Here is an 18,636-nt window from a genome sequence, read left to right as displayed (position 1 = left end):
CCAGGGTGCGGTCCTGGTGGGTTGGAGACCTAGAGCCCCGCACCCGGGGCTGGGAAGAGCCCAAGTAAGTACTTAACTACCTCTTCCTCCCTCTTTCCTTTCCCTTCCTTCCTCCCTCCCTCCCTCCCTCCTTCCCTCCTTCCTTCATCTGGAGAACCAGGACCTCAGGCTCTCAGCTGGGATGGAGGAGCCCTGGGGTTCTAGCTCCCCCGGCCCCAGTTCACGGGCATGTGACCTGTGCAGCCGTTCAGGTTCTTGTGCTTAGCGTAATGCTGTGCTGTTGTCAACCTGAAATTCCTAACAGTGCTCTTCCATGAGGGGCTGCACACTTTGATTTCGCACAGCATCCCGCAGACCACGTGGCCAGTGTGGCCGGGCGGCTGGGTGACCCAGCACACTCCCCCTCGTGCCCCCAGCCTTCTCAGGAGAGCCTGGAGCCCTGGCCCCTGGCCCACAGCACTGCCTTATGTGCCTGCCTCCCCGCCCCGCCCCCCCATGCCAGGCAGGCCCAGAAGGCTCTGCAAGTGTGGGATGCGGGGAGAGCCCTGAGCTGCGGAAGTAGAGAGGAGCAGGCTGGCAGCCAGACTCCTGGCAGTGGCCAGTGGCTCTGAGCAGGTACTGGGCAGAGGTAAGGGTGGGATGTAACCTGGCAGGCAGAGGGTGGGTGGGGGGACCTCCAGGCTCAGAGGGAGGGCTCTGGAACGAGACCTGGCCTCCCTCGGGCTCCAGCCACGAGACCCAGGCAGATTAGTGCCTGTCTCCTGACCTCAGTTTCCTCATCTATAGAAGGTATTAAAGGAGTCCTTACTGGGGTGCCTGGCTGGCTCAGTTGGTAGAACATTCAACTCTTGATATCAGGGTTGTGAGTTCAAGCCCCACGTAGGCATGGAGCCTACTTTAAAAAAAAAGTAGTCCCTACCTCATGGGATTGTGTGAATTCAGAGGTGGCCCCAGGGATGACACGTGTTACGTGGGACGTATCATTTTCAAGGGGGTCTCCCTTGCTCACCCAGCCCTGCCCTCCTTGGCCCCCACCTGCTGCCTCCCTGCTCACAGTCTTTTCCTGGGTCTCCAAGGACCCGAGCCTGCTGTTTCTGAGATTTGAACTCATTCCGCTCCCAAGAGGTTGCCTCCTCATCCTGCTCGATCCTCTAGGAGATGCTGGCTCGAACCCTGGGCCCCGTGCACAGAGGAGCCTCTGTCCTGGTTCTGTCCCCGGGGCGGGGGGCGTTTATTGCTGGGTTGGCCTAAATAATATGTTTTTCTGGGTGGCGACCCGGCAGGCACGATCCACCAGCTACTTCCTCCGGGACAAAGAGAATGACCCCTGACTGCTCTGGTGACTGGTTCTGGGCCTGCTGAAGGCTCTCCTGAGGAAGCCTCTTCTCTGCCACTGCAGTTCCAGCAACTTCCAAGCGGTGAGTTGGGGGCAGGACCTTCCTCCCAGCTCTGAGGAGTGTGGCACGGTGGGGCACCGCGGTGTGCAGCCCCTCTTCGGGGCTCTGTTTTCCTGTCCGCACCCCTGCTCCTTGTCCCCTGCTGGGGACTCATCTACTTCCCCCTGAGGTCAGAGGGGAAACCAGGTGAGCCTCACAGCCTGGAGGCAGTCTTTTTTTTTTTTTTAATTTTTTTTACATTTATTTATTTTTGAGAGACAGAGTGAGACAGAGCATGAGCAGGGAAGGGGCAGAGAGAGAGGGAGGCACAGAATCCAAAGCAGGCTCCAGGCTCTGGGCTATCAAGCACAGAGCCTGACGCGGGGCTCGAACCCATGAACCAAGAGATCATGACCTGAGCCGAAGTCGGACACTCAACCGACTAAGCCACCCAGGCGCCCCAGCCTGGAGGCAGTCTTAAGGGGCCTCTCCTCTCAGAAGAAAGTTGGGGCCAGCTACTTTCTGCTTCCAGACCCACTGCCCAGGCCTTGGGAACATGCACTTGGGGACAGCTCCCGTGTGCAGGCCAACACCTGCTAGAGGCTCTCACTGGCCTTTCCTCTAGAGGCCCTTCCCTTGGGCTCCTTCTTTGTTCAGAGGAAGCTGGAGTCCCAGGCTTGGCTCTGGGCTGTGCCCAGGACCCAGGAGGGAGAGACCTGGGCAAGTCTCGACCCCTCTCTGGGCCTTGGTTTGAGTCTGTGTAACTTGGGAGCTGGGGTGGCAGGTAAGGAAGTCTCTGAGGGCTCTTCCTAGGGCCCCGTGGAAGGGAAAAATCCTAGCAGTGCCAAGATTGCTACGGGGCAAGAAGGGAAGGTGGTCACACTCGGGACCCCCACCCTGGGAAGAGAAGGCCTGAAGCAGAGGCCAGTCTCTCCCAGACCGTGGATGGGCAGCTCTGTGGGGAGGACCAGCTCTGGGCAGGGCTGGAGAACAGCACCAGAATTAGCCGTGGCCGCCCGTCCATGAAAGCCCTGCTGTGGGCGTGGGGCAGGCCTTGGGCTTCCGGGCAGAACGACTTGTGGTTACTCAGCAGACAGGCCTGGGGGAGTCCCAGTCTGGGACCTGTGCCCACCCCAAGTGGCACTTTCTCCCCCTGGAGAGCAGTACTCGTCTCCTAGGTTATTTTAAGGATCCGGTGAGGTATATCTGCAAAGCGCTTAGCACCGGAGAGAGCGCCTGACATGCAAGCCACGGGAGCTGTTTTCTTATCCTTGTTATTATTGAAGGGGTTGTTCTTTTTGGGGGCCCAGGAAGGGGAAGCCAGCCCTAAAGCAGAGCTTTCTGGAATAAGCTGGGGCCCTGCAGGCCTGAGGGGGGAGCTCCAGGTCCGGATTTGGTCCAGGAACTGGTTGCTGCACTCGCTGATCTCCCCAGTCCCTGTCACTGGCCTGGGGCAGGAAGAAGTACTGGGGACAGGACACTCCCACGCTTGGTAGAGGCTCGAAGCTGCGGGGTGACTTTGGGCAAAAAGCTCCTCTTCTCCGAACCCCCAACATCAGGCTTCCCACCTGGCTACCCTGCTCCCTGCCCTGTGGTTTTCTGTCCTGCGGCTGACAGCGTGAGGGGTCTGGTGGCTGAAGCGGGGTGGGGCTCAGGAAGCGGATAGAGGTGGACGCTGGAGGGGCAAGAAGCCTTCAACCCACTTTTGGCCCTCCCCACTGCCTGGTGGGCGGTGCCTGCGCAGCCTGGAGGAAGGACCTTGGGCACGCCCCCCCTCCCCTTTGGTTTTAATTTAAAACAAAGTGGTATTAACAAATGAGTCCGATGTAAACAGCCTGGAACTTTATGGAGCAAAAAGTGAAGGTAGCACCCACCCTTCCTGCCTCACATCTGTTCTCCAGGGGAAACTACTGCCGGTAGCCCAGTGTGGATTCTTCTAGACTTTTTGTGTACATTTACAAATATATAGGCATAGATAGTTGTATTTTTAAAAATTTATTTAACATTTATCTTTGAGAGAGAAACAGACAGATTGNAGCACAGAGCCCGACGCAGGGCTCGAACCCACGAACCGCGAGATCATGACCTAAGCGAAAGTCAGACGCTTAACCGACTAAGCCACCCAGGCGCCCCTTATTTTTTTACTTTAATTTTTTAAACATTTTTTAAATGTTTTATTTATTTTTGAGAGAGAGAGAGAGAGAGCAGGGGAGGGTCAGAGAGAGAGGGAGATACAGAATCTGAAGCAGGCTCCAGGCTCTGAGCTAGCTGTCAGCATAGAACCTGACGCGGGGCTCGAACTCACAGACCTGTGAGATCATGACCTGAGCCACTCAGACTCTTAACTGACTGAGCCACTCAGGCGCCCCTAGTGCTTTTTTAAAAACGTTTATTTGTGAGAGAGAGAGAGGGTGCGCCTGCACACACGAGCCAGGGAGGGGCAGAGAGAAAGAGAATCCCAAGAAAACTCAGCACAGAGAGCCCTACTCGGAGCTCAATCATGAACTGTGAGATCACGACCTGAGCCAAAATCAAGAGTTGGACACTGAACCGACTGAGCCATCCAGGCATCCCTCTTTTTTTCACCTTTTAACTACTCTGATACATACAAATGGTGGCATAGATCATTCTTGTAAATTATAAAACATAGCAATGTAGTGAACCTCTCAAACCTGTGTCCCACCTAAAGACCAGAGTGGTCCTAGAAATGCCTGCCTCTGTTTCCTCTCCTCCCCTTTCCTGCATCCCTGCCTACCCCACAGAGACAACTGTGTTCTTGACTTTTCCTTGTAAAACTTTAATCATTCGGATAGGCAAAAGCTAAACACGTCCCTGGCTAGGAGAGGTGGCCTGCTGCCAACTATATGCTTAAACAATATAGTTTGTAGTTTTGTTTGTCTTCTGGGACTTGTCTTTTTCACTGCTTGTGTCTCTAAAACCCATCCATGTCTTCGTAGCTTGTTCATTTTCCTGGCTATATACTATTCCACACCCGGATACGGCAAAGGAAACAAATCTGTTCTCCTGTTGATATATAGGCTGTTTCCAGTTTTGTGTTATTTCAAGCACTGCCGCTCAGGGTTTTGTTGTGTCCAAGAATTTCTCCAGACTACATATCCGGGAGTGGAAGGGAGAGTTTTACAATTTCCTTTTCCAGAATGATTAACCTAACTTTAACTTGCTTTTCTTCACTTAACTAGCCTGTAAATATCCTGGACACTTCTTCCGGTGCATATGGACTCTGCCCCATCCATTTTAGGGGGGTTGTGCCTTTGTTTAGTGAACCAGGCTCCTAGAATGGCTACTTAAATTGTTATTTTTGCTGTCACATAAAATGATGTCACACATACCCCAGTAACTGTAAGAAGTAATATAACATTTTGAATCCTTACAACACCCTGAGGTTCTTCCTATTTTCCAGAGGTAGAGGAAGGGTAATGTGCCACGACACAACAGCTCCTAGGTGGCACACAGCCGGACTTGAATCCAAGGGAGGACCCCTGAGTTCACCCACGGTGACTACTGGATGCAGGGCTCTGGGGGTCCTGGGTAGGGGAGCCCAGTGGGAAACTTAACTGGTTCTAAGCGCAGTGTGCTCCGGGACTCAGTTTCCCCATCCGGGTCCTGGCGGCAAAAAAGCGAGATAGAAGCGGGCCCGCCCCACACTGAAGGTTTCCAGAACGCTGTTGCGGNCGGAGGCGGGCGGCGGGAGGGGGGCCCCGCCTGCGCCCCGGGAGGGGGCAGGGAGTCGCCAGGGATGGGGAAGATGCGGGGCCTCGGGGCTCCCCTAGACCCGCTCTCTCTCGGCAGTCGCGCCTGGAGGTCCGGGTCCTCGCGCCCTAGGGCTGCCGCGGGGTTCGCGGGGCCCGCGCCACTGACCACCCCATTAGAGCTTGGGGACCTGCCGCCGTCCTGGCTCCCTCCTCGTCCCAGCTGGCGCTAGGGCTCCGGACCCCCGGAGTGCGGAAATTGGGGGGCTTAGCGCAAGAGAGGGCAGAGAGTGAGTCGTCCCCCACTGGTGGACCTCACGGGCTCAGCGCCCTCCCCCATCTAGACATTAGGAGCCTCCTCCCCCTTCTCCCCGAAGCCCTCCTCCCACGCGGCTTGTGGGGGCTTCTCGACCCTGCGGGAGGACTCCCCCCGGCTGAGAGAGGCAAAGCCCCCAAACAGAGAGCAGGGTGCGGCCCCCACCCTTAGCCCACGACTGAGCCCTCCTCCTGCACGGCTAGCCTCGGGGCTGAGGCCACGCTCCTGGACCAGCGCTCCGGGCTGCCGCCTCCCCAGCCTTAGCAAGTTGCACCCCAGCAGGCCTGCTCCCCGGTGCTGGGCCAAGTGGGGCCGGGCCAGGTGCCGGACACACACTCAGTGGCCTCTGGCTCCTTCCAGCCCGGGGAGATCCTGGAGGGAGATCCCAGCAGGCTCAGCCCTGGACTGCTCCCTGCAAACAAGCTGTAAACAAGGCTTCCCAGCAGACTCTGGGCAGCTGTGCAAGGAGCGTGGCCTCTCTGAACCTCAGTCTCCTTCTCTGTGAAGTGGGGAGTAAGAGCCCTTCCGTTGCAGCGTTGCCAGGAGGAGTGGGTGAGTGTCTGAGGCAACGCGTGGCTCCCCGTACACCTTCCTCGATATCAGAGGGCAGTTGCTAGGCCGGGTGTCAGAGAAGGAGCTGCATTTAAACTGACGGTGAGGCAGGCCTCTAACAACAAATAACCACAAGACTGGCAGTTACTGTCAGGCACTGACCGAGCACTTTCAAGCTCCTTGCTTCCCTTGCCACATCTGCTCGAATCCTTTTAACAATCCCATAAATTACCTACTCTTATTATTCCCATTTCAGAGATGAGGAAACTGAGGCTCAGAGAGGTCACATGGCTTGCCCGAGGCCCCTCAGCCAGTAAGTGGTGGAACCGGGATTCGGGATTCGCACTGGCACCTGAGACCCTGTCTGACCCGACCTTCTCAGAGCAGGAGTGTGACGGGGCTGACCAGGGGGTCGGTGGTCCTGGCCGAGGTCACTGCTCAGGCAAAGGTGGGAAAGTAGTGGGTGGGCCTGGGAACTGGAGTCCTCTGGTGTGTCTGGAGCTTGGGGCATCTGAAGGAAAGGGTAGTGAGAGGGAGGCTGGACCGGGATGGCCTGGACTGCCAGGGGGTCAGTGCTCATGGGCACGACCCTGGGATTCTGGACTCCTGTCTTGCACCCCAAAGGGCTGTGAGTCCAAGGACAAGCTGCTTTTCTCTTCTAATGAGCCTCAGTTTCCTGACCTGTGTGGCAGACACTGGACCCAGAGAGAGTCCCGAGAGCTGCCATACTGGCCCTCCCTCGTGGGGGAAATCTGAAACCGGGCTGGAGGTGGGGGGGTTGCTCCGGCGGAGAAGGGGTGGGGTTGGGCAGTGGGCGGGGTCATGGCCCAACCAATCAGAAGCGGCATGTGGGGGGGAGCCTCCTTTGGCCTGTTCTGTGGCTATTCCTGGTGGCTGTGTCGGAGTAAACAGCCGCCAGGTCAGGGGGTGGGGATGGTGGCGGGGGGCTGGGAGGTCCCTGGAGGGGAGGACCGAGCTGGGGAGCCCTGGGCCTCCGTTTCTCCTTCTGCACACTCTCCCTCCCTTAGTGCCCTTTGGCCTTGAATCTGCTGGAGGTGGCTGGATGCAAGTACTTACTCCCTTTTGACAGATGGGAAAATTGAGGTCTGGAAGGGAGCTAGGGCCTGTGAGGATGTCCCCTCGCAGCCGCAGCTGCCAAGGGCGGACAGGGGGAGGAAGGAAGGGCTGTCCGAGGCTGCACCGTTACTTGAGGCTCCCCACCTACCCACTGAGGGTGGGGCTGTGGTGATAGCGGATTGTTGAGTCTATGTCTTGTTAATCAACCATGTCGTGCAGCGAACCTCCTGCACCCATCTCCCTGCCTTTGTGCGTGAGGATCTGTGCCGGCTCCGCGCTCAGAGAGCGGTCAGCCTAGCGGGGAGGGGACACGCCGAGGAAGTTCCTGGTCTCCCCGAGGCTCGGACGCTGAAAGGGCATGAGCAGAGTGCAGGAGGGCAGGGTGCTCTAGCCAGAGGGACAGTTTATGCAAGATCTGGAAGGCTGCCTGTGCAGAGGAGTTTGGGGGCCTGTAAGACCACAGGGACCTAAGTCGGAGTTTGAAGTAGGAATGTACGCGGGCTGTTGCTGGGTGGGGAGCCAGCTTTGGGCCGGCCAGCCGCCCAGGAGAGCTAACGTGTGGAGGGACCCTGCTCAGGAAGCAGAGTGGGGGAGAGAGGTGGGGCTCTGTACCACCTGGCTGTGTGACCTGGGGCAGGTTCCTGCCCTTTCCAGCCTCAGTGTCTCTGCAAAATGGATATGACCCTGAGCCTTGAAGTCATGGGTGGGTAGGAGAGCTGGTGGGGTGGGGAGGGTGTAGCCTTTCGGTCGCCATAGCCCTTTCTGCGGCTTGCAGGTGTGACCCCACATCCCTGCCCCCTGGACCACCTGCAAGACGCCGGCCCCTGCCCCTCAGCAGACGCCGGAGAGAGATGAGTAGCAACAAAGTAAGTCCCCCTTCATTTCTTGCCCCCATATCAGCCTTTTATTTACTCGACGAAATAGGCTCCTTTGGACCTGCCTCAAACCCAGAAAACCACCAGTGTCTCTTCCCTGCCAAGAAGTGCTTGATGCCCAGGAGGCCCTGCCTGGAGCTCTGCCGTGGTCGCTGATCTCTGTGGCCTTGGGAAAGCTCCTCCCTCTCTCTGGGCCCAGGTCCTCCTGTGTCCTAGGTTTGACTGGTCCATCTGTGGTAAAGGATTGGCCCGTGTGATGGGCACACAGCACTGGGAGGTGCTGGGCAGAGGGCGGGGGTGGGGGGAGGGGGCAGTGGTCAGAGTCAAAGATGACGGCATGTTGTGAGCATCACTCTGAGGGTGTCAGAGTGATCCATTCTTTCCTGAGCACCTACTGTGTGCCTGGCCCTGCACACCCCTTTCCTGGGATCCACTGCCGTGAAGCCTTGGCAGAGCCTGAGGGTTGGGGGTGGTGTGGTGTGGACATGTCAATGTGGGTCCAATGGGGAGAGAGAAAGCACACAGTAATTTGAACACGGAACGTTTAATGTAAAGAGTCATTAGCTACAGCATTGGAGTCACGAGGGACTGGTATTCTAAGAACTGTAGGAACGACCAGTACTAGGAACAGCCACCACCGGCAGGGCTGAGACCCAGGGCTTGCTGGAGAGGGCCCAGCTCTGGCCCACTGGGTGGCAGAGAACTCACTGTGGCGGTCTGCTGGTGGAAGTCGTCCCCAAACCACTCCCTGGGCTACTGGGAAGGCTGCTCACAGGAGATAACTCAGGAGGCCCTCCAAGCTCATACAAAACTGCTCCGGGGAAGGTCATGGCCTCTGGGTGTTGTGTGTGGTTGAGTGCACTGCACAGGCTGAGCTCTAGAGAGACTGTGATCAGAGAAGGAGCCAGAGACACTCTGCTCCCAAAGTGCATGGAGATGGAGCATGTGCCGTGTGCTCTGGGGGAGCAGGGGCATGGCGGGGGGGGGCATCAAGCCCAGGGGAAGCAGGAAGCACACTCCTTTTCTCCTGCGCCTGCCTCTCCAGCACCCTCTCCTGACAAAGTTTCATCTGCAAGGACACACATATGAGGGCCCAGGTCCATTTTCACAGACAAGCAAAAAGGGTGAACTTGGGGCTGAGAAGCGATAAATGCATAACCAACACAGGGTGGCGGTTAGCGCAGGGAGCCAGGATTTCCAGGCCTTCCCCAGCTGCACAGGCCCTGGGCAGGTGAAACCCAGGGGACACTTTGGATAACACTTTCCTGCCCTGCCAGTGACAAGTGACATGGTGGTGCACTGACTGCCCACGCACCCCAATTCCTGACCAGATCCATCCCTTCCGGCTTTAATGAATGATAAACATGACCCTGGGCTACTGTTTGGGGAAGACCTGGTCCCTCTCCTTTGAATGTCCCACGTGTCTCCAGGCCTCCTTCCAGCTGCAGCCGGAGGAGTCCTCCTGACATCCAGTCCAATCCAGCAAACCCTCCTTGAGAACCTTCCGTGCTTCTGTGCCCTGGGAGCTGGGATACGGGGCCACTAGGACCGTCTCGATCCCAGCCTGCGGAGCCCATGGCCTAAGTGGGGGGACTGCAGTTTGAATGGTGTGCCCGGCGCTGTGATTGGGGGTACTTGGGGGCCAGAGAAGGTGGTGTCTGAGCTGGTCTGGAATGAAGAGCAGGAATTGGCCAGGCGCGGTGGATGGCAAGGACGAGGCGGGGGCCCGGGGGTGTCCGGGCACTCAGCAGCCTCTCCTCTCTCCAGGAGCAGCGGTCAGCAGTGTTCGTGATCCTCTTTGCCCTCATCACCATCCTCATCCTCTACAGCTCCAACAGTGCCAATGAGGTCTTCCATTATGGCTCCCTTCGAGGCCGCACCCGCAGGCCCGTCAACCTCAAGAAGTGGAGCATCAGCAATGGCTACGTCCCAATTCTTGGCAACAAGGTACCATGTCCACCTCGGGGCGCTCCCTGAGGCTGGGCTGACCGCTGGTCTTCCCCATTGCCCACCATCACTCTTCCCACCTCCTCCTCCTCCTCTTCGCTCTGCTGCTTCCATTCCTTCTAAAGGAAAGGGGGGGACCCCAGGAGTCAAGGCCGTAGCTGACAGGGCCCCTTGTTTGTCTGTTTTTTACATTTTTAAAAATGTTTATTTATTTGAGGGTGGGGAGGGGCAGAGAGAGAGAGAGAGAAAGGGAGATACAGAATCAGAAGCAGGCTCCGGGCTCTGAGCTGTCAGCACAGAGCCTGATGCGGGGCTTGAACTCACGAACCTCAAGGTCATGACCTGAGCTGAAGTCAGATGCTCAACCGACTGAGCCCCCCAGGCGCCCCATTCAGCCCCTTGTTTGCTGTGTGACATTCCACAGGTGCCCTGTCTCTCTCTGGGCCTCACTTGTCTTCAAGGTTCCATTTTTAGCACTGATATCCTACTGTCTCCTGACTCAGAACCCCTAAGGAGAGATGTCACTGATCTCTGTCTCTGCGAGGTAGTCCACACAGGGTTTGAGAGCAGAACACTCAATTACTTGACCACACAAAACCGGTCCTAACAATGGCTGCTCTTGTCAGTCCTCTGCTGGGTGCCGGGCACTGTGATTATAATCCACATACCAACCCTGTAAGGTCAGCATTGTTACCTGCCTTGAAGAGATGGGGAAGCCAGGACTCAGGGAGGCAAAGTCACTTGTCCAAGGCCACACAGCAAGGCGGGGGAGGGGAGAGGAGCCAGGGTATTTGTTGCCCCAACTCCTGGGGAGTTGCAGCTGTATAGAGAAGCCAGAAGTTATTCCTGGGGCCTCTCTTTGCCTTGAGCAGCCATGAAGCTCAGGCCGTATACCTGGGGTTCACCCCATAATCCTCTGAACCCTAAATGTTTTCTGGGAGGCCGAAGAGATAATCATTGACCTGGATTATGAACTCCACTNTGGCTCAGTCAGTTAAGTGTCTGACTTCGGCTCAGGTCATGATCTTGTAGTTCCTGAGTTTGAGTGCCACATCAGGCTTTCCGCTGTCAACACGGACCTGGCTTTGGATCCTCTGTCCCCATCTCTCTCTGCCTGTCCCCCACTCTCTCTCAAAAATAAACAAACATTGGGGCGCCCGGGTGTCTCAGTTGGTTAAGCATCTGACTTCAGCTCAGGTCATGATCTCGCAGTTCGTGGGTTCGAGCCCTGTGTCTGGGCTCTGTACTGACAGCTAGCTCAGAGCCTGGAGCCTGTCTTCGGATTCTGTGTCTCCCTCTCTCTCTGACCCTCCCCTGCTCATGCTGTCTCTCTCTCAAAAATAAATAAAACATTAAAAAAATAAACAAAAATTAAACAAAAATCAAAAACAACACCACCAACAAAACCTCCTAAATTCCTCAGGCTCTCGGCACACATGGGGTGTATGTAGAGCCTGAACCAGGGGCTCTGAATGCCCCCTTACTGGGAAAGGGCCCACTGGCGGGTATTCAGAGGCGGATTAACACTTAATCAAGACCCTAAGAACTTTTGAAAGAGAAATACAAATAATGGGACCTGGGAGAAAGTGGGACAGCGGGAGTGTGGGTGACACCAGCCTGCCAGGGGAAGCCAGTAGAGCTCGGGAAAGCTGGAAAAGGCATCCACTGAGGTCCATTGGAGCTGTTGTCAGATCTTGGAGGAAGGGCTCAGGGAAGACTGCCTGGAGGAGGTGGCACCGGTGCTCACACTTAAAGGGCAAACAGGAATTCCATGGGCAGAAGATAGGCCCCAGAGAATGTGTGGCTCCAACTCCTTCACCAGTGGGGAAACAGAGGCCCGGAGGGGCTTCCACACTTTCCTGTTTGTGGGTGGTGTGGAAAGGTCACGGGGCCCTGGGGAGGGTGCCCTCTTAGGAGAACCGGACTAAACCCGGGGCTTTGTGGCCATATTGACCTGGGTTCCTACCCCAGCGCTGCACTCCCCTGCTGGGTGACTTGGGACATCCCTGCATAACTGTCCTGTTCTCCTGTCCCTTCGCTCTGCCCCAGACAAGTGGCCGCTTTTGGCTTCTCAACACACCACAGCCATTCCCTCTTCAGAACCCCTGGCATCGCTGTTCCCCCCAAGTACTTTCCCACGCAGTTCCTTTTCACCCTCCTGGTCCCAGCTCTGAGAGGCCCCTGCTGGATGATCTTTCTAGAGGAGCCCCCACTCCTGTCCCTGGTGACACCTGGCCTCTGTTGTATTGTCTTCGTGGCACATTTTGCTCACCGCCTGGCATTATTTTACTTTTGTTCACTCTCTCTGACTGTGAGCTGCTTGATAGCAGGGGCTCTGTTACTCATTGCTCTGTCCCTGGTATTCAGCTGTTAGCCAGCTTGCTGTAGGTATTTGCTGAATGTCGAGTGAACAGCCTTCGGTTTCCCTGTCTTTAAAATGGGCAAAATAACTCCCGCCTCCTGGAGGCCTGGACGTACGGAGTGCTGAGCGGTCGTGACCATGTTGACTTGCCTTGCTGCCTCCCCCACCGCAGACGCTGCCCTCCCGGTGCCACCAGTGTGTGATTGTCACCAGCTCTAGCCACCTGCTGGGAACCAAGCTGGGCCCCGAGATCGAGCGGGCCGAGTGCACAATCCGCATGAACGACGCGCCCACCACAGGCTACTCCGCCGACGTAGGCAACAAGACCACGTTCCGTGTGGTCGCCCATTCCAGCGTATTCCGTGTGCTGCGGAGGCCCCAGGAATTCGTCAACCGGACCCCCGAAACTGTGTTCATCTTTTGGGGCCCCCCGAACAAGATGCAGAAGCCCCAGGGCAGCCTTGTGCGCGTCATCCAGCGGGCGGGCCTGGTGTTCCCCAACATGGAGGCCTATGCTGTCTCTCCCGGCCGCATGCGCCAATTTGACGACCTCTTCCGGGGTGAGACGGGCAAGGACAGGTACCAGCCTCCTGCCTGCGGCCTCCAGCCAGCCCTGGGCTCCCCCATCGGCATTCTCTGCCCAGAGGGCCCGTTGTTCCCAGCATGCACTGCTCTGAGGCTGGGGTCACTTCCCACCACTCTCTGCTCGGGTTTTCTAGGGGATTTTCGTGGTGTCCAGCCCTTAGCATGAGTCCCTTCCAACATGCTCTGCATGGTCTCGTCTCCCCAGGAAGGCTGCCCAGCCTGCACCGCTCTGAGGGAACAGGGCTCCTCACGTGCTCTGCTCCCCGTAAGTGTGCCTCTTTGAAGGTATTGGCTGTACCCAACATGTCCTGCTTTAGGCCCACGGTTGCTTCCAGCACACTCTGTCCTAAGGATACATCTTTCCCAGCATGACCTTCTCTGGCTAATCTCCCCAGAAGAGCTAGGCCAGTGCTATCCAGTAGAAATAGAATGCAAGCCATATATGTAACTTACACTTTTATAGTAGCCAACTTAACCCAATACATCTAACATATAGACCCTGTACTTATTTTGTTTGATTTATCCCTAAATATTTAAAATTTGAAGGAGCTGTTGTAAATTATATTTAAAATTTTGGAGGGATCCCAGCTATTCATTGCTAGCGTATAGAAATACGATTGATTTTTGTGTGTTGACCATATATCCTTATAATCCTGCTGAACTTACTTATGGGTTCTGGGAGATTTTTCTAGGTTCTTTGGGATTTTCCATATACATAATCATGTTGTAAGGACAATTAAGAACAGTTTTATTTTTTCTTGCCAATCTGTATGCGTCTTATTTCTTTTTCTTGTCTTATTGCACTGGTTGGGACGGACAATACAAGGTCCGATTGCATTGGAAGTGGTGAGAGTAGACATCCTTGCCTGGGTCCCATTCCTACTAGGAAAGCATTCAGTCTTTCATCATTGAATATGATGTTAGCTGTAGAGTTTTTGGCTGCTCTTTATCAGGTTGAAAAAGTTCCCTTTTCTAACTAATCTGCTAAGAGTTTTTATCATTATTGGATACTGAATTTTACCAGGTGTTTTTCCCCATTGATTAATATGATCACGTGGTTTTTCTTAAGAATATGACTATGGTGGATGATACTGATTGACTTTTAAATATTGAATCAGACTTGCATTTCTGGAATAAACTCCACTTGGCTGTGGTGTATTATTCTTTGTGTATACTGCCGAATATGACCTGCTAATATCTTGTTGAGATTTTTGTGTCTGTGTTCATGAGAGATCTTGGTCTGTAGTTTTGTTTGGTTTTTGTACTGTCTTTGCATGGTTTTGTTAGTATGGGTAATGCTGGCCTCCAAAAATGTGTAGAATTGGTGTTATTTCTTCGTTAAATATTTGGCAGAATTTACCTGTCAAACTCTCTGGGCCTGGAGAGTTCTTTTTCGGAAGGTTTTGAACAATGAATTCAATTTCTTTTTTTTTTTTTTTTGACAGTTTAATGTTTGTTTATTTTTGAGAGAGAGACAGAGCACGAGCGGGGGAGGAGCACAGAGAGAGGGAGACACAGAGCTGAAACAGGCTCCAGGCTCTGAGCTGTCAGCACAGAGCCTGATGCGGGGCTCGAACCCACGAACTGTGAGATCATGACCTGAGCCGAAGTCAGATGCTTAACCAACTGAGCCACCCAGGCGCCCCTGAATTCAATTTCTTAATCGTCACAGATACTCAGGTTAATCTGTTTCATCTTGGCTGTGTTTTGGTAGTTTCTGATTTTCAAGGAATTGGTCCATTTCATCCAAGTTGTGAAATTTACGTATGTACTCGTTTGTGGCTTTCTTCTTGATCTCGTGTCTGCAGAATCTGCAATGATATCCTCTGCTTTATTCTTGATACTGGTAGCTTATGTCTTTTTTTTTTCTTGGTCAGTCTTGTGAGAGGCTTATTTTCTTCTTAAACTTTCCAAAGAACCACCTTCAATCAAATATATCCAAACTATTTTTGGTTCAACATATGATCAGTATCAAAAACTATCAGTGACATTTTCTGTGTTCAGTCTTTCATACTAAAAAAAAATCATGCCTATTTTACACCAACAGCACATGTCAAGCACACATCACATGCCCACATGTGGCCACTGGCTGCCGTGGCGGACAGCGCAGGCTCTCCCACCCATGCCTTGCTGTGACCTGTGGTCACTCTCACCATGACCTTCTCTGATTAGTTTCCGCTTAGGCATTTGCCCCTAGCGAGGGCACAACTGTTCCTAGCAAGCTCTGCCAAGCAAGTCCATGAGTCTCGTGAGCTTATGGTCACTTGCAGCCTGCCCTACTGTGACTGGTCTCCCCAGGAGTCTCTCCCAGCATGCCCTGTTCCTTCAAAGGCGCTCTCTCCACACCCCTCATCTCTGCCCAGACAAGTCCTCTGCCAGCATGCACGGGTTCCCACGGTGGGGGGGCAGGGTCACTAAAGTTGGGGGTGGGTCCTGAAGGGGGGTGGGAGGAGTTCTTGGAAACTCAGGGGCCTGTTGACCACTCCTCCCTGCCTGCCTGCCCCCTGCCCGCATGCCCCCTCATCATGCCCTCCTCTCTGCCCCCAGGGAAAAGTCCCATTCGTGGTTGAGCACCGGCTGGTTTACCATGGTGATTGCAGTGGAGTTGTGTGACCACGTGCACGTCTACGGCATGGTCCCCCCTGACTACTGCAGGTGAGCACCCCCCCGCCCCCCCACTGGACAATGCCCGGTCACTGGCTGCAGCTTGGAGCCCAGAAACATTGGCTGGGGGTGCCTTTGAGAGCCTCTGTCTTACCGTATTCAGACTGCTCTGCAGAGATCTAAGCTCCTGGGGCTAGCTGCCTCAGGGGCCTCTCCCCAGCTCAGCCATAGTCCAGAATTTGTATATTAATAATAACTGTTAATTGAGATGACTGTGTGAAAAGCCCATGTACCAAGTATGGCTTCATTTATTATCTCATTTACTCCTCACAGTGGTCCTAATGGCTAGTTGCATTAGTCTTTCTGTTTCATAGATGAAATAAAAACTGAGGAAGATGTTTTGTGAGTGGCCTAAGGTCCCACAAACAGCAGGGGGTGCCAGGCTCCGGAGCCCGGACTTCTTACCACTACCCTGCACTGCCTCCCTCTTAAGGAAAGGAAAAGTTTCGATCATGTTAAAAAAAAAAAAAAAGAAAGTTGGATGGTCATAAACCTAGTCCGCCCTACAACCATTTTATAGATGGGAAGACTGAGGCCCCGGGAGGGGCAGGGATTGCCCTTCCCCCGCTGAAATCCTATAGCAAGTCAGGGGCTGGAAAGGGCAAGGGCTCTGCCCGTGCCTACCCTGCCCTTACAGCCCCTTTCTGCTCCGCCCCAGCCAGCGGCCCCGCCTACAGCGCATGCCCTACCACTACTATGAGCCCAAGGGGCCAGATGAGTGTGTGACCTACATCCAGAACGAGCACAGCCGCAAGGGCAACCACCACCGCTTCATCACGGAGAAGAGGGTCTTCTCGTCCTGGGCCCAGCTGTATGGAATCACCTTCTCCCACCCCTCCTGGACCTAGGCCGCCCTGTCTGTGGACCCCTCATGAGGGACACGGGAGAGGCCTCTCTCCTCCCACCCACTCAGCCAAGGGCCGGCTCCTGGCCCATCCAGGCTGGGCGGAGCGTCTTCTGGCCCATCAGGGCCTTGTCGAGGGTAGCATCCTCTAGCCAGTGAAGGCCTGGGGGCATCTCTTGACCAATCAGGGATTTGAGCTTCTATGTGGTTAATCAGGGGTGTTGGGGGTACTTCTTGTCCAGTCAGGGTCTGAGCATAGTGAATCAGGGTATTTCTGAAGTTATCTGAGGCTAAGGACGTGCGTTTGTCCTGTGAGTCCTTGGCTCAGAGCCCCAGGATGGACCTCCCACCGCTCCCTGTTGGCTGGGACAGTGGGGTCCTGTCCTGCGAAGCTGGGAACTCCGTGTTGCTCCCTCACTTCCCAGAGCCAGAAAGAGAAGCTGCGTGGGAGTGGGGCTGTCTGGGGGCCTGGCCAGGCCACTTGGGGGCTTGTCGGGGATCCTAGAGGTGGGAGCCAGCATCCGGGTCTTGGCTCCACCCTGAGTGGCTTTGGACAAAACCCTTGCCCCTCGTCAGGCCGTCTGGTCGTTCTGCCTGTGTCAGGTTCTAACACGGAGTCTGAGACCCCCTCCCACTTTCCCCGTTGACCTCCTTGGGTCTGTCCTCCCTGAGACCGGACCCCTCCAGCCATCACCACCTTTGGCTGGGGGGCCCAGCCCCCTGGGGGACTGGGGTCCCCTTCCTCACCTCCTTCTGGAAACTTAAGGGTATTTTTGTGCAAACTCCCACAGAGTCTGGGGGGAATCTTAACAGGAAAGGGATAAACCTTCAGCTGTTTTCTTAGTCCCTCCACTCAGCTGCCATTAGTTTGGCTCTTAAAGAGCCAGGCTCTCTTTTCTGCCATCCAGCAGTGAGGCTTTCTACCTATTGGAGGAGACTTTGGGGCTGAGAAGGGGAGAATCCCAGCCAAACTGGGGTTTCACGTGGCCCCTTTGCAGCTGCTGGAGTTGTCCAAGGGCCTGCCCTCAGCTGGGCCTGGGAGGGCTCTAGGGGGCCAGGAGCTGTGTTGCCTGGGTTCTGTCCCCTCACTCTACAGGCACTTTATTGCTGGACCTCAGTGGGGTGGGCTCGCCCCAGCTCTTCCAGAGTCTGTAAGGGAAGACTGGAGGGCTTCCTGGAGGAGGCTGTGGAATGGGATGGGTCGGGGGAGGAGGAAGAGGCCAGCAGCAAGCCTTTGCACATTGGGGTGGGGGCCGGGGACCGGCGACTACCCCGGACTTGGTTTTGTAATGATTTGTACAGGAATAAACGTACCTAAACTCTGGTTCTGCTTCCTGTGTCTCTCGGATCAAGCTTGATTCCCTCTGGCCTGGCCGTGGGCTTCCTCAGTGCCCACACCGTCCATCCATCCTGGGAGCTCAGACGCAGGATGGCTGGCTTTTTGAACCCGCCAGTGAGTCATGCGTTTTGCAGCTTGGGTGGGGATCTGGCAGCCCCAGAGGTGTGTGGGGCTCCTGGCTCTTCCAGTCCCTCCTCTCCCGTCCTCTGTGACCTCAGGCAAACCACTTCCCCTCTCAGAGCCCTGGTGTCCTCATGGGTGAGACAGGTCCAGACACTGCTGTTGAGGTCATAGGAGGGGAGGGGCCGTGTGGCAGTTCTGCCCCAGACAGGCCGAGGGGGTGTGAGAACAATGAGACCATGACACAGGGCACTTTGAAGAGGCGACGTGCTTCCCCGAGGCCTGAAGGATGAGGAAGAGTCCTGCAGAAGTTTTGGGGGGGTCGGGGGGGGTCACCGGAGAGAGGAAGCACCTTGTAGGGGAGAGGACAGAGGGATCTCAGAGGTTGGCTCCAGGGGCCGCTGAGGGCAGGGAGTGGAAATTTCCTGCAGGGCCCAGCGGGAAGAAGAGACCGCAGGACTGCCGCCCTGGGAGGGACTGCGCGTGGCAGCCGCCACCTTCTCCGCAAAAGGGTTTATTGACTCTAGGTTGGCAGGAGGAAGGGGGTCCGTGACTCTAGCAGATTACAACCTGTTGGGGCAGATAAGATGCCCTTGGGAGCAGAGGCCTAACAAAGGGTGACTGTGTGAGACAAGGCAGGCGGCCTGCTGGGGCGGGCGAGGGCACTCCCCGGGCGCAGGGCCAGCGGGGATGGCGGGCCACAGGGTCGGGAGGCGAGAGCTCGCTCACAGACACGGGATAGGCTCAGGATACGCTCGCTCAGCAGGTAGCCTCGCGCCAAGTGCCGTGTTAGGTGCAACTGACGAGGGAGGGAATGTCAGGTGGGAAGCATGGCCGAGCGACAGCCGGGGGGGGCGGGGGGCGACCCC

General features: G+C 55.6%; 1 protein-coding gene across 2 annotated transcripts; it reads left to right on the top strand.

The window, feature by feature from the left end:
• The first annotated feature begins 6,210 nt into the window (after nucleotides 1-6,210).
• On the top strand, nucleotides 6,211-17,632 carry ST6GALNAC6 (ST6 N-acetylgalactosaminide alpha-2,6-sialyltransferase 6). 2 transcript variants are annotated; one of them, XM_077768278.1, is made up of 6 exons: nucleotides 6,211-6,267; nucleotides 7,807-7,897; nucleotides 9,674-9,853; nucleotides 12,388-12,794; nucleotides 15,348-15,455; nucleotides 16,123-17,632. In XM_077768278.1, the coding sequence occupies exons 1-6, from the start codon at nucleotides 6,242-6,244 to the stop codon at nucleotides 16,310-16,312; spliced, it is 1,002 nt and encodes a 333-aa protein (XP_077624404.1). In that variant the 5' UTR covers nucleotides 6,211-6,241; the 3' UTR covers nucleotides 16,313-17,632. The 2 variants fall into 2 exon arrangements, with proteins under 2 accessions (XP_077624404.1, XP_077624406.1); XM_077768280.1 differs by having other exon boundaries at nucleotides 16,127-16,281.
• Nucleotides 17,633-18,636: the final 1,004 nt, after the last annotated feature.

Source organism: Crocuta crocuta, unplaced genomic scaffold (genome assembly GCF_008692635.1).
Source record: "Crocuta crocuta isolate KB4526 unplaced genomic scaffold, BGI_CrCroc_1.0 scaffold35, whole genome shotgun sequence".
Lineage (NCBI taxonomy): Eukaryota > Metazoa > Chordata > Mammalia > Carnivora > Hyaenidae > Crocuta > Crocuta crocuta.
This window is presented reverse-complemented; position numbering and strand designations above follow the sequence as displayed.